The 12,842-nt window shown below is 36.7% G+C and overlaps 1 protein-coding gene and 1 long non-coding RNA gene across 2 annotated transcripts; both read left to right on the top strand.

Annotated features, from left to right (window-relative positions):
* Positions 1 to 7,419: 7,419 nt before the first annotated feature.
* Positions 7,420 to 7,878, top strand: LOC121749189 (oleosin H2-like). Its single transcript, XM_042143780.1, has one exon. It carries the CDS (start codon positions 7,438 to 7,440, stop codon positions 7,876 to 7,878), a length of 441 nt encoding a protein of 146 aa, XP_041999714.1. The 5' UTR covers positions 7,420 to 7,437.
* Positions 7,879 to 8,344: 466 nt separating this feature from the next.
* LOC121746452 lies at positions 8,345 to 10,188 on the top strand. Its single transcript, XR_006039029.1, has 3 exons — positions 8,345 to 8,499; positions 9,289 to 9,465; positions 9,743 to 10,188. It is a non-coding gene; the product is annotated as an uncharacterized LOC121746452 (long non-coding RNA).
* Positions 10,189 to 12,842: the final 2,654 nt, after the last annotated feature.

Below are 12,842 nucleotides of genomic sequence, written 5' to 3'. Positions count from 1 at the left end.
AAGAAAATACGGTGTGCTTGATTGCCAATCTTGTCTGGAGTCTTTAACATCGAATCATCCCTACCCTACCTAGTTGTGCAACTTCCTCATAATCAATTGCTACCATTTACACTTGCTTACCATTTCAAAATAATACACCCTTTGTCGAGCCCTATATCTTTTTAGGCCATCCACAATTGGGCGCCCTAAGGCGCGCCCTAAAGCCCGCCCTATGCACCGCCACGTCAGCATTTTATCCTCCTATCCTTCCACATGCAGTGGGGCGCCCTAAGCATTTTCTTCTATTTGAATATTTAAATAACTACAAAAATTGGGAAAGACTTTCATTTCATTTACAAAATTAATACATTACAATATGAGAAAACTGATGCGAGAAATGTTCGTCGTGGTTCATTTTTGCTTGTGAGATTTGGAGAGATGTGAGAGATGAGAGAACTGATGCGAGAAATGTTTGTATGAAAAATGGAATGACAATCGAGGTTTAAATAGACAAATTTCGAATTTAAAAAATAAAAAATAAAAATAAAAATGCGTTGCATCGTCCGCGCCTCCCACAGTGGGTGGACGATGACGCGGACGATGCCCTATCGTCCGCGGACTAAGCGTCGAGCACGGACGACGCATCGTCCGTCGTCCGCCTCATTGTGGATGGCCTTAGGCCGTCCAAGGCAGGTGGATTGTTTCTTTTTTTTTTTTTATGTAAAATACTTAATTTTTTCTATTTCCTTTTCACTAACCTTTTAACGTTAATTTTTTAAATCTAATGTTAAACTTCTCAGGTGATGGAAGGGAGTAGAAGTACTCTTCATGTCCACGTAAAATAATCACATTTTTTTATTCTGGTTTGTCTATCAAAATTAATTAGTGACACTTCTATTTATGGAAAATTTTCACCACTTTCTTTTCTCTCTCTCCTACTACCTTGCTACCTTTTCTCTTTTTCTTTTCCACTTTACCAATTCCATATTAAAACTTATGTCATCCATCCAAAATAAGTACTAAAAAACATTGAGGTAAAAAATTTATTATTTTTACCCATAAGTATTGTTTAGAATATGACGAATCTGTAGAGACATGGTCTAGGAAAACTGAATTAAGAACAAGTAGTTTGGCATCCTTTTTGCATAGCATTTTGATATGGTATTTCAGATTTATTTGGGAATACTATTTCAAAATAAAAATGGACAACTAAAGTAGTAGAAGTAGTAGTAGTAGGCAAATTAATTAATATTAACATGAGGCTTCCATTTACACTGTATAGTTGTTGTCATTGAAATACTATTACAATGATTTTGTAATGTTATTGCGAAACAAGCAGAGAACAATTATTAGATGGAATTTAGATATGGGTGGGAATGAAGATTGATTGCAGTGAGTGTAAAGTTGCTTTTTCCACACATTTCAGAAGTAGCAGAAGCTTTCTGTCACTTCTGTTTCTCCCCTTACAATTTAATTGGGCATGCATGCAGTAATTTAGTTCCATCCATCGCTTGTCTATCATCCTCCAATTCATCGTCTTCTCGAGATCAACAAGATTCATGTCCATTGGATTCTTTTTGCAGTTTTCTTCGTCTTGTCAATTTTCGATCGGACACATATTTGCTACAACAGCTAGTAGTGTTGCTTATTCCATCAATTTCGTTTCTTTTTTGCCGATTCAGGCAATGATTCCATCAATTTGTTTTTATTTGAACTCAGACAACCAGGATTTGATTGGAGTGACTATCCATTATTTTTATTTTTGTAAAATAATTACATAATAAAAAAGTATTCACTTCTGTCATTTTGACTAGCTCTTCACTAGCGTTGAGATAAATAAATGAAAATGGATAGAAAAAATTGAGTGAAGTGCGAGTCTTAATTTTATATAATAAAATGTACTAAGTGAAGTATGAATTAGTAAAAGGTGAATTATGTCAATTAAAAATAGTAAAAATGAAACGACATATTATAGTGATTGGAAATGTCTCAAAATTAAAAGGTGAGATACAAAATAATAATAATTATATTGACTATATTAACTACAAGATTGACCAGAATATTTATCAATTTTCGTGATTTTTTTTATCAATTTATCCTATTAAATCCTAAACTTTAAAAGTCAAATCACTCTTTAAATATGGTTAGTTGATATGCAGAAAATACATACGCGTACGGCATTATAAATACAAGTGCTAATTCATGGTTAATATGACAACTTTTTTCCTGAAACGATGGTCATATTAAAAACCAAAGCTTATTTTATCGGTACGATTTACTTAAAAAAGTAAGCTAGATTTTTGCATCAATTTTGTTTTAATTGCTTTTGAATATCATTAGTACTCGATCGTAGCTGGAAAAATAAAGAATTTTGATAGCAGGTAAAAGCTGTAGATACGTGTATATATTTCAACATGTGGACACATGCAACAACCCCACTACCTACATTCATTGCCCCTATAATTCGCAGGCATGTCTTTGTGTTCTTTTCTTTATATACCAATTTTTAAACAATTAATATCATATATATGTATACTATTGTATAGGGTCGTGATGTAAATTAAAGTCTGCGTCAATTATTAAATACTACATATATTTGTTCCAAGGTTTTATCAACTTCAACTAGAATGCAAGTCAACAATAACTTTTTCTTTTTATGGTTATAGCAAAATTTAGAAACAAAGAACAAGAGGATTTGTTAAAGAAAGGTATAATTCGTTTTTGTTTCGTTTGTATGCATTAATTAATATGATCATTGAACTGTAAGAGAATTAATAGTACTCAAACACATTTCGATAAAAATTCCCCCATGACACAAAAAGAAAAATTGCAGAGGTATATATTCAGAGAAAATAAATGAAATATAGTTCGAATGTATACTTATTCTAGTTTGTTTCTTGGGCAACTAATAAACGGCCTTTTGTATTCCGAACAATAAAAAAATTAAGCACCATTTTTATATACATTAAGTCGCATAGAATAATAAATTAAATATAGTGAAAGAAGATTTGTTCCTAAAAGTCGATTATATTCCGCCACATTTATCCTTAAATGAGACTTAAATTAAATTATTGAGCAGAAAAAAAAAAGCTTCAGTTTCAGATCACCAAATCTTATTTGTTCACTTATTCTTGTGATAACACTATTACAATAATAAAACTTTACAATAATTATTTGTTTAAAGGTTCACAAAATGCCAGCTTTGGCTTTGCGCCGTAAAAAGTGCACGAGTATATATTCAAGGCCGCCGGCGTATCTAAATTAATCTCTTTTTAATCTGGATGGAATAATCAAAAGCTGCAAAATCTTTACATATGTTAGCAAATATCAAAATTGCTTATACATGAAGAACTTCAACGATATTAATATTTTGTGAGTGAAGACTCACAAGTAGATTTATTTATTTTGTAAAATTATGTTATCCCTTTAATTCCCTTTTTGGCCCACAGAATTTGGGCTTCAAGTTGAAATTAACAAAATTTAATATTATGAGTAGTATCTAAATTATAAAGTGATACCACATTGATCAAGAAAAATGTTTGTGACTCATTCTTTTTTTATAGATTCTCCGTTGATGAAATCTGTTGATTGCAAAAAGTGCTTCTCCTGCATGATTAATAATAATGCTGCTATTATTACATGTATATGATATCTTCATTAATTCAAAAGAAAATGGGTGTTTTATCTGTATATTATACTTTTATCTCCAAAATAATGTAAAAATATAACCTGGCTTGACCAATGCATGAATAGTGGTGTGATCCGTTGCTAACTTGCTAACTCATCAACGTAGTGTATTAAAAATGTCAATACGATGATACTGAAATGTCAACATAAACTTAAGTTGATATTTTAATACATTGTGTTGACATTAATATTTAAATGTCAACATAGTTTATTAAAATGTCAACACAAATATGTGTTAACATTTTAACGTGATCGTGTTGACATTTTTAATACACTATATTGATGAGTTAGCAAATTAATAAAAGTTAGCATTATAACGCACCACTGCATGAATATATAATAAATCAAAAGCTCAATTAAACTGCTATATTCTCGTTAAAGTTATGTGCTAATCCAGCCTAATGATGCATTATGATATATTTCAGGCAAAGAAAATAAAGTGCTTAACTGCACATTTTTCTAGGCGTAGTTGATAAAAAACTAATTACATATTTTGAATTATTATTACTGCAATAGGGCCACATAAAAGTAGTTAATGTGTTTAAATGTGTATATGGCCTACTGATGACCAAATGTCACAAGTTAAGTCTGTTACATCAAATCTCTATGGTTCCATAATATCTTTGTTAAGCTAATGAACGATTTCATGTATTAGAAGAAAATGAAAATTTTCATTTTCTTAAGAGCTTTTTACTCTTTAAATCGGTTATTAACTTATTTTTGTGATGGCAAATTCAAAAATGCAAAATAGCTTTCAAGAAAATGAGTAGGGTGAGTGATACGAGCGTGGATAGTGTAGATGCAGGGGAGGCCGAACCAGCTGCAGAGGAGGCAGAACCAAGGAAGTCAGCCTCGCAGCACCGTCCGAACAAGGATCCGAAGAAGCACCCGGAGGCATCCACCCGAACATTGAGGCCAAGAGATCGCATCAAGCCTCCACGGAGACTCGATAGCTGAGATGGAGAAGGCGTCGGCAATTGTTAGCGTTTTTAGTCTTTTTTTAGTTTAGTTAGTTTAACTTCGGATTTATTATGTTTATCTTAATTTATTTTAATTATCATTGAGTCGGGCCTTTCATAAGCCCCGTTCGGGTTTTCTTAGTTGGTTCTTTCCCGAACGTATTAGGATTACGTCGAACCAACCCTAGGGTTTTAGTATAAATAGAGCCACAATGTAATTAGTCGATCATCTATGAAATTATTATACATTGGCTCAATTGCTTCTACAACAAGAAACAATACCTTCAGGCTGCCGACGAGAGAGTTCTCGCGCTCAGCCGCCCTTTCGCCGTCTTCGTCGCCGACCCAAGCGTTGGGCGCTCGACCTTGACGTCGCTCGTTTCTTGATTGTGTTCGTGGAAATAACGTTGAGGGACTACACTCTTAACAACTGGTGCTTTCATTGAGAGCTCATCCTCCATAAAAAAAAAAAAAAAAAACAACCCCAGCACCACCATCACAGCCACGCCTAATCCTCCGTCTACTTCATCAATAACCCATATCTCACCAATCAAAAAAAAAATCCTTCTTCTCCACAAAAAAAAAATACCACCGAACCCCTCCACTCCAACTTCATTCTTTTTCTTATTAGTTATGCATATTCACCACCAATATCAGCCCCCGCACCACCAATATCAGCCCATGACGTCAACATACCATGGCCCATCTACGTCGGAACGGCCGACGAGGGAAGCGACGCCGGTGTTGCATATAGGCACGCCGCGTCGTCCCGACCAATCGGGGGAGGCTTCGGTCGACCCAATCACATTAGGGTTTGCCAAATTAAATGCACGCCTCGACAGTATGGATCGACGGGTGGACATATTGGAGTCGCGTAGGAACACGAACGACCAGCGACGGGGGAAGCTTCGACTGCCACAACGGCCTGATCCGGAACCACCTTACGCTCTTCCTGATCGTGGTGGCGCTGATTGGGACAAGCAGCATCGACGTTACACCCAGCCTACGTACCGGCGGCCACAACACCACCAGTCAGATAGGTACCCACCGCCGCCTCCGTATCAGCCGGATAGAAGCCGGCCGTACCACCTCCACCAAACTCGTTATCAACTGCCCGAACACTATCAGCCCTGCGACTATGGACCGCCACCCACGTACAGGAGGTTCCCGCTTCATCAATTTCTGCAGCTGCAGAACGAGCCTTCTCGCCAACCATCCTGTTGGGACCCACCGGGCGCTTGGATGTCGATAGGTAACCTGGATGATGAAGAGATCGCATCCATATATTGCCCTGATTATGATGGTGACTCTGATGGATATGATGAGGACGCTGATGTCCACCGCGACCCATCTAGCAACTCACAACTAACTGTCATTGTTGTCCCGCCACCACCACCACAACGCTCGTCATCTTGCTAGAGCATGACAAGCCACTGCCGTTCAGTAGCGTCACTGCCCGCTGTAGCTGCTGTCCCATCTTCGAATCTGCCCCCAACAGTCCCGTCTTGCAGCCCCGACGACGACAGCGGAGAGGAGAGAGGATTGATAGATGAACTGCCTCCACCAGCTATGATCTCTCCGCCGTGCAGCCCCTATATCAGTGGAGAGGAAGAAACTTTGTTAGATGGCGACGAGGAGGTTGATTCCATTGAGGAAGTGAAGAAGGCTGTCGTTGCTCGAGTGACATCCCAAGATGTTGTTGAGAATTGTTTTGGTGAAAAGGGAGAGTTGCATGATAGTGATGTTGCAAGAATGTTTCAGCGACCGACATTGCTTGCCATCGATGTACGGATGGTCCCGCCGCGAAATTACACGGCGTGTTTGGGAGTTCGTGGACGTGTTAACAAGCTTCATGTTTTAGCGCTGAATTTTGACGACTGTTTTGATCCTACCTTGATGATTTTTTATGGAGAAGGTGAAGTGACATGTCCAACTATTCGGTATGCGTTTGATCCAGGAGGAGAAGCTTCTGTTATCGACCATCTTCATTGCTTCGTGATTTCCACCTTGAGGACAAGGTGGATTTTAACCGTGGGGGAGTTGTTACGAGCCTATTATTATCATTATTTATTAGTTTAGATATATTAGGGATTTGCATATCTTTTCTTATATTTGTTTCTTGTTCCCTAAGCTAATATTCTAGTATTATAAATAGGGCTAGCTTGTTATCATTTTAATCATTCAATGAATATATTATTTTCCATAAACTTGTCTTGAGTAACAAGAAAATGAATTATGAATATGAATGAATCGGGCTTATTCTCTTTATCACATAACGGCCCATCGACAAAATGAGCCCATAGTTTGTGCGTCATATAATGTCAAACGGGCCCGTTGAATTCGTAAATATTTATGTCACACAATCTAATAGTACTACGTTGATTAAAAGTAATTTTATTCCTTTTTGTGTTATTTTTAATAATCCAATTTGGGCTTCAGCCAAGCTTCAAATTCGATTAAATACAATTATATTTTAGTTTGTTTAATCTATTAATCATAAAGGGTATCATATCAAATTATGAATGCAAATAAAATGATATTTCGATTATTACACAATTTTACAATTTCTTACAATATTGTACATTGTCATACGAATCAATAGCATTAAGATATGTTTGTTTGTTTGTATCCTAAAATATAATGCTATCATTTGTCATGTAAATCCGCATGTTTTGTTCTCCTCAAAGTGAAACATCTGTCACTCCATAATCCACGTGTCCCAATTCAATCCTATTTAAAATTTAATGAATCACACTTCATACCATTCAACACTTCATCACACTCTCCCCTCTACCGCCCAACCACTGTCGCCATGGCGGAGCACCACCACCAGGGTCCCACGGACGCCGTGAAGAGTTACCTCCCCGACAACGTCCCCTCCACCTCCCAAGGACTCGCCGTCGCCATTCTCTTCCCATTCGGCAGCATCCTCCTCAGCCTCTCCGTCCTCATCCTCACCAGCACCCTCTTCTGCATCGCCGTCTCCGCCCCGCTCTTCCTCCTCTTCAGCCCCATTATTGTCCCGGCCGTCATCACTCTCGCCCTCGCAGTAGTCGGGTTCTTGACCTCCGGGGTTTTCGGCATCACGGCGCTCTCGTCGTTCATGTGGATCGTTACTTACTTTAGAAAGATGAGGGCGAGCTGGCCGGAGCAGTTCGAGCAAGCCAGGCGGCGCGTAGGGGACGCGGCGAGCCATGTGGGCCAGAATGTAAGGGAGGTGGGCCAAAAGGCCCAAGCTACCGCATGGTCTTGAGGGAAGTGGACTAGTTCTTTGGGCCCGGGCCCATTAATGTTGGCACGATCAGTTTTGTGAAGAGTTATTCCAATAGTTATAATTTCGCTCTATATTTGAGTTGCAACTGTGTGGCTAATTTTGCTATGTGATTCTATTGAATTGAACATGTATGTCGAACACAATAAGCAAAAACAAATTCAAAAATACGAGTTGTGGAGGACACAAATAAGCACAGATAAAATCTAATTTCGTGCATTGACTTCTGATTCAGTGGTATTAATCATTTTACCTAGCTCTTTTTTTCTAACTCAAATTAATAAACAACATTTATTGTAGCCCAATAAAGTGAAGATAAGGCCCAATTTCAACCGACTAAGAAATTTTAAGATCCATAATATATGAAGGATTGGGCTCCGGAGCCAGACCCGAAAACCAGACCCGAATCATTTGAAAGCAATTAATTCCCTTTCTCATAACTCAAGCAATCTCTATTTCTTTGCGCTCCACCGTTTCCGCCGGTAGCTTCTATGTTCTGCGGCCGCTGCCACCATCCCTGATACTCCGCCGTCGGATCTCTCACTCTCTCTCTATTAACTCGCTTTCCTTCTTGTGTCGTTCGAGTTCACATTCAGGTTGAAGGTATAATTTTCCCTAATTTTCCACAATTTGTATTAGTATTTTATATATTTCCACGTCTCAATCCGCAATTCTGATTCGATTTTTTTATTCCATCCTGCAACTCTGGAGTTGAATTGTGAGAGCGGATTTGACTTAGTTTTACCATTTATGTTTAAGAGGTTCTTCTAGCTAAAGTTCTTATGCCATTCTCGAAAAATTTTGTATTGACTATTGATCCTTATCTGGTCGTCAAATATGAACTAAGTTACTGTTGTGAGTATAGATGGCAGCTCAAATTTTAGATATTTCTGTGAATGATTGAAAATGTTATTATATGGTTAGGTTGGGAACACTCCAATTTTTTATGTGAATACTTAATCAAACATTTCAGATCAATTGAATAGATTTGAGGATTTTTAGAGCAGAGGTCTCTGGTTTTGATTTAAACCAGCTTCCTAATCTTTGCATATTTGCTGTGATATCCACTTGCAACTATAATTTCCACCAGCAAAGGAATCATACGATAATTATTAGTAGTAGTAATTTTGTATTGTTCAGTTTCATGTTTGAATCTCCACATTAAGCAAATGTGTTAGTCAATAAGGATGCTTTTTGGTGTTTGGGAGTTTCATGTTTCAGATATTAATTTCAGTTGCTGACTTGTTTTCCCCCAAAGACAAAGAACCTCTTAGAAAATTCGTACTACTCTCTTGAACTGTTCAATGGTGGTATATATGCTGTGCAGTCAAACCACTGATTAAGTCTTAAATAATGTCAGCTTTGCAAGTTTCATATGTTTCTCTCATGCAGCTTGCAAAAAATGTTAGCACTGGAGAAGTTTGTAGCTTCTAATGGGAGAATCATCTGGGGTTGGTTGTTCCTTATCATTGGAGCCTTTTCTTTCACAAGTTTCCTCTATGCTACTGTTATATCTAAGCTTCAGCCTCCATCTCATAATGTTATCATCCGTGCCATACAAAATGACTGGTATTTCTCTTTTAATCAAAATTCCTGTATTTCGTTGTTCATAATTGTTACTTGTAACACTCTTAGAAGTGGTGGCCACTTTCTTAGTCTATTGATTTGAATTCAGTTAGAATTAATCCTGTTGTATGCATTGGCATGCTTCATTGAATGGGAAATTTGAATGTGTTTTTTGGGTGCAAATTATCTTCATCTTATTGAAACAGTAAAATTTAGCTCCAATCACATCGTGACTCTAATATTCATACTGCTAACCTCAACAAGTTACGTGGTTGTCCAGGTATTATTGCTTCTTGATTCCCATGACACTTCCAATCCTTTTTGTTGCGGTGTATTTTCATTGGCTGAGCATGAAGTTGTTCAAGCATGCCTGATCTTACAACTCTCGACTTCACTCAGCAACAATTCAGTAAGACCATCTGCCGCTGTCGTGCACATAATCAATCTCCGCCGTGTTTCTCTGTGGATATCGAGCTCCCATGGTACAAGAAAGACCCAAAGGTTGATTGTGAAGATTGAAATTAGCATTGGCTGTGTGTGTATACACAACGGTGGGGATTACAATTCATACATGAGCTGCATCAAGCATGGAAATGCTGCAAAGCTTACTAGGCACATTTTCTTACTTGATCATGTGTTTCTTGTTCTGGAACCTTTATTGATACGGTAACAACTCTCTTAACATATCATACAACAGAATGGAGCATCAAAGTTTATTGTTTATTAGCACAATGATCTTAATTTTTTAATTATACTATTTCTTTTTTAATGTATTTTATTTTTTGACATAAAAGCATGTCCTTGCTTCTTGCTTCCTCCAAAGCAGTTTGATACGGAGGATACTACGGAACAGTCGAGCCCCGTGGCTCCCTCCGCCCCCATGCAGGCATCGCCATGAGAAACTTAGACAAGGGTTAACACAATTACTCATGTTGTAATTTATTTATTTTACTTTATTTAATTAATGTAATGAGTCAAATGTGTGATTATAAGCTCCGGGTTTTCTTTGTCAGTTCTTTCCCGGATTGTAAAGAGAGTCGAACCGCATAGGGTTACTAGATAATTATGTAAAATATGTAAATATATTTGTTACAAATGAATAATAGAATAAGCATGAGTAATCTCCCTTCATTTTCCTTGTCCTTTCTACAAACCCTAATCCTAACTTATCAGAGCCACCGCGTGTTTTCCTCAGACGAAGCCTCGCCGGTTAAAAGTAAACCTTATCTAAAAGGCTATTTTTGTGTGAAGTATAAATAGAAGACCCCAGTTTGTGAGATGCATAAGCATATATAGAGCGACGGATTTGAAGAGAGGAAGGTTCCATTCCCAAGGATGAAGATGGAGCTCCATATATGAGCATCTGATCATCCAGATGGTCGGAATAAAATTTGGGAATGTGGATCATGTTTGTAGTGTTTAGTTTTAAATTATTGTAATTTTCTAATTTTACGCAATATTAAGTAGTGTCTTTTTTTTAAAGATATAACAGTTACTGAAAATGGAGCTGCAATTGGCTTGTATTATGACTAGATGTTGTGATTGAAATGAAACAATTTAAAAATAAAGGTATGGTCAAAATAAAGTATTTTGCACTGATTATTTGGAGATACTTAGTTCTTAAATATGGTCATGATACCGTCGAATCTAATATTAGCTAGTATTTATGTAAATTTGTTGTAAACAAACCTTTTAAGTATTATATTTGCAAGATTATGGGCAAGCTTGTGACGTGATATGAAACGTAATGTACACTTATAGAGTAGTGCCAATAATTATGGGAAGAAGGATGATTATAGTCTTATACTAGAAGGCAATGCTTCATATCCAAGTTAAGTTTAGGGAAGTTATTTCTTTTCTTGCTTTTGAGGTTTGCTTGTCTGATCTGTTTTCACTAAATTAATTTTTATTAGTATTTTATTTGACACATCAAACTTGGTACAAAAAGATAATAAGGGAACATTTGATATGGAAGATAAATAAGACAAAGCATGATAAGAATATAATACTTAGTATATTTTAAGTTATTTTAGATAAGATTGATAACTCTAAAATAGAGGAGTTGAATATAAAAATGTGTATAACTGTTTCTGTGAGAAATAAAGGTTATTTTACTTTACATTGCTCTCAGTATGTAAATAATTTTGAAGCAATTTATTAAGGTGAAATAAATCTAGAAAAGCAACACATAAATGTATATAATATCGAATCTATACATACTACCTATAATCTAAAGTTTCATGCTAATTGATGTGCGTTAAAGAAACGAAATGAGTTTTTTGAATTACATCAACTTTGTGAAATTTCAAATATTCCTCCATTATTTTAAAAATTTGTTGATTTAAAAAAATTCATTAAGAACTACATTGTGTTCAAATACTTGAATAACGTTTATAATCTCGTTCCAAGATTTCTTAATTTGTGTAAATCCGTACATACTAGTAACTTACTTATTAAACTAACTCTATCTCTCACAGACACACACAAACACGTGCAAACCTCTCAAAAATCTCGTGGTTAGATTCCTAATTAGACATCCTTGTGAGATAATTTAAGTTAAAAATAATGTTGTTTCAATTCGCGAGGCCACAAACATGTGCTATACATATCCAAATCATATTCCATAGCCTTCTGTCACGCGACATCACGTGATCCCACGATTTATTTATTCTAATTTATATTGAAAAAGCTTAGTATTTCAAACGGCAATTCTTAATTTTTCTTAATTATTTATTTGTGGGTTGTTAGGCCATCCACAACGCTGTTCCTATACCGTTCCTAAACCGTTCCTTAAACTACTATTTGCGGGTCCCACTGTATTTTTTTACTCCATTCCTTAACTAAGGAACGAAACCTGCAACCCTCCGTTTCTTATCCGTTCCTTAACCGTTCCTTAAATTACTATTCATTCAATTTCATTTCTTATTTTTATTTCCAACCCAATTCAATTAAAACAAACACACTTTATTAAATAAAATAAACTTACAACATAAAATTCGTAAAAAAAACATAATTTAATAATTTCCTAAAAATAAAAGTACACAATTTTAATAATTTCATCCGCCAAAGTTTGCCCAAATTTGCTCAATTAGATCCTGTTGGAGTTGGGTGTGGGCGCTAGAGTCGCGTGTCCTTGCACGAATAGATAACCGTTCTTGTATAGACGGATGCGCTCCACTTCGAGGCGGACTACTTGCGGTTGAGCTTCCGGGGGATTCAGGGTCGAATCAATTTCCTGCCTCAGGTCCTTCGTCTTGGACAATCATGTTGTGCAAGATTACGTACGAGAGCGTCGTTGGGGCGGCGCGGCTTCTTCCGCCTCCCGTCGTCGATCTTCTTCAAGTGATTGTTCCAATATTTGACGCATTTGTTCAAAAGGA

Source organism: Salvia splendens, chromosome 9 (genome assembly GCF_004379255.2).
Source record: "Salvia splendens isolate huo1 chromosome 9, SspV2, whole genome shotgun sequence".
Classification (NCBI taxonomy): Eukaryota; Viridiplantae; Streptophyta; class Magnoliopsida; order Lamiales; family Lamiaceae; genus Salvia; species Salvia splendens.
Note: the sequence above shows the minus strand (reverse complement) of the source record. Positions and strands in the feature narration are given on the sequence as shown.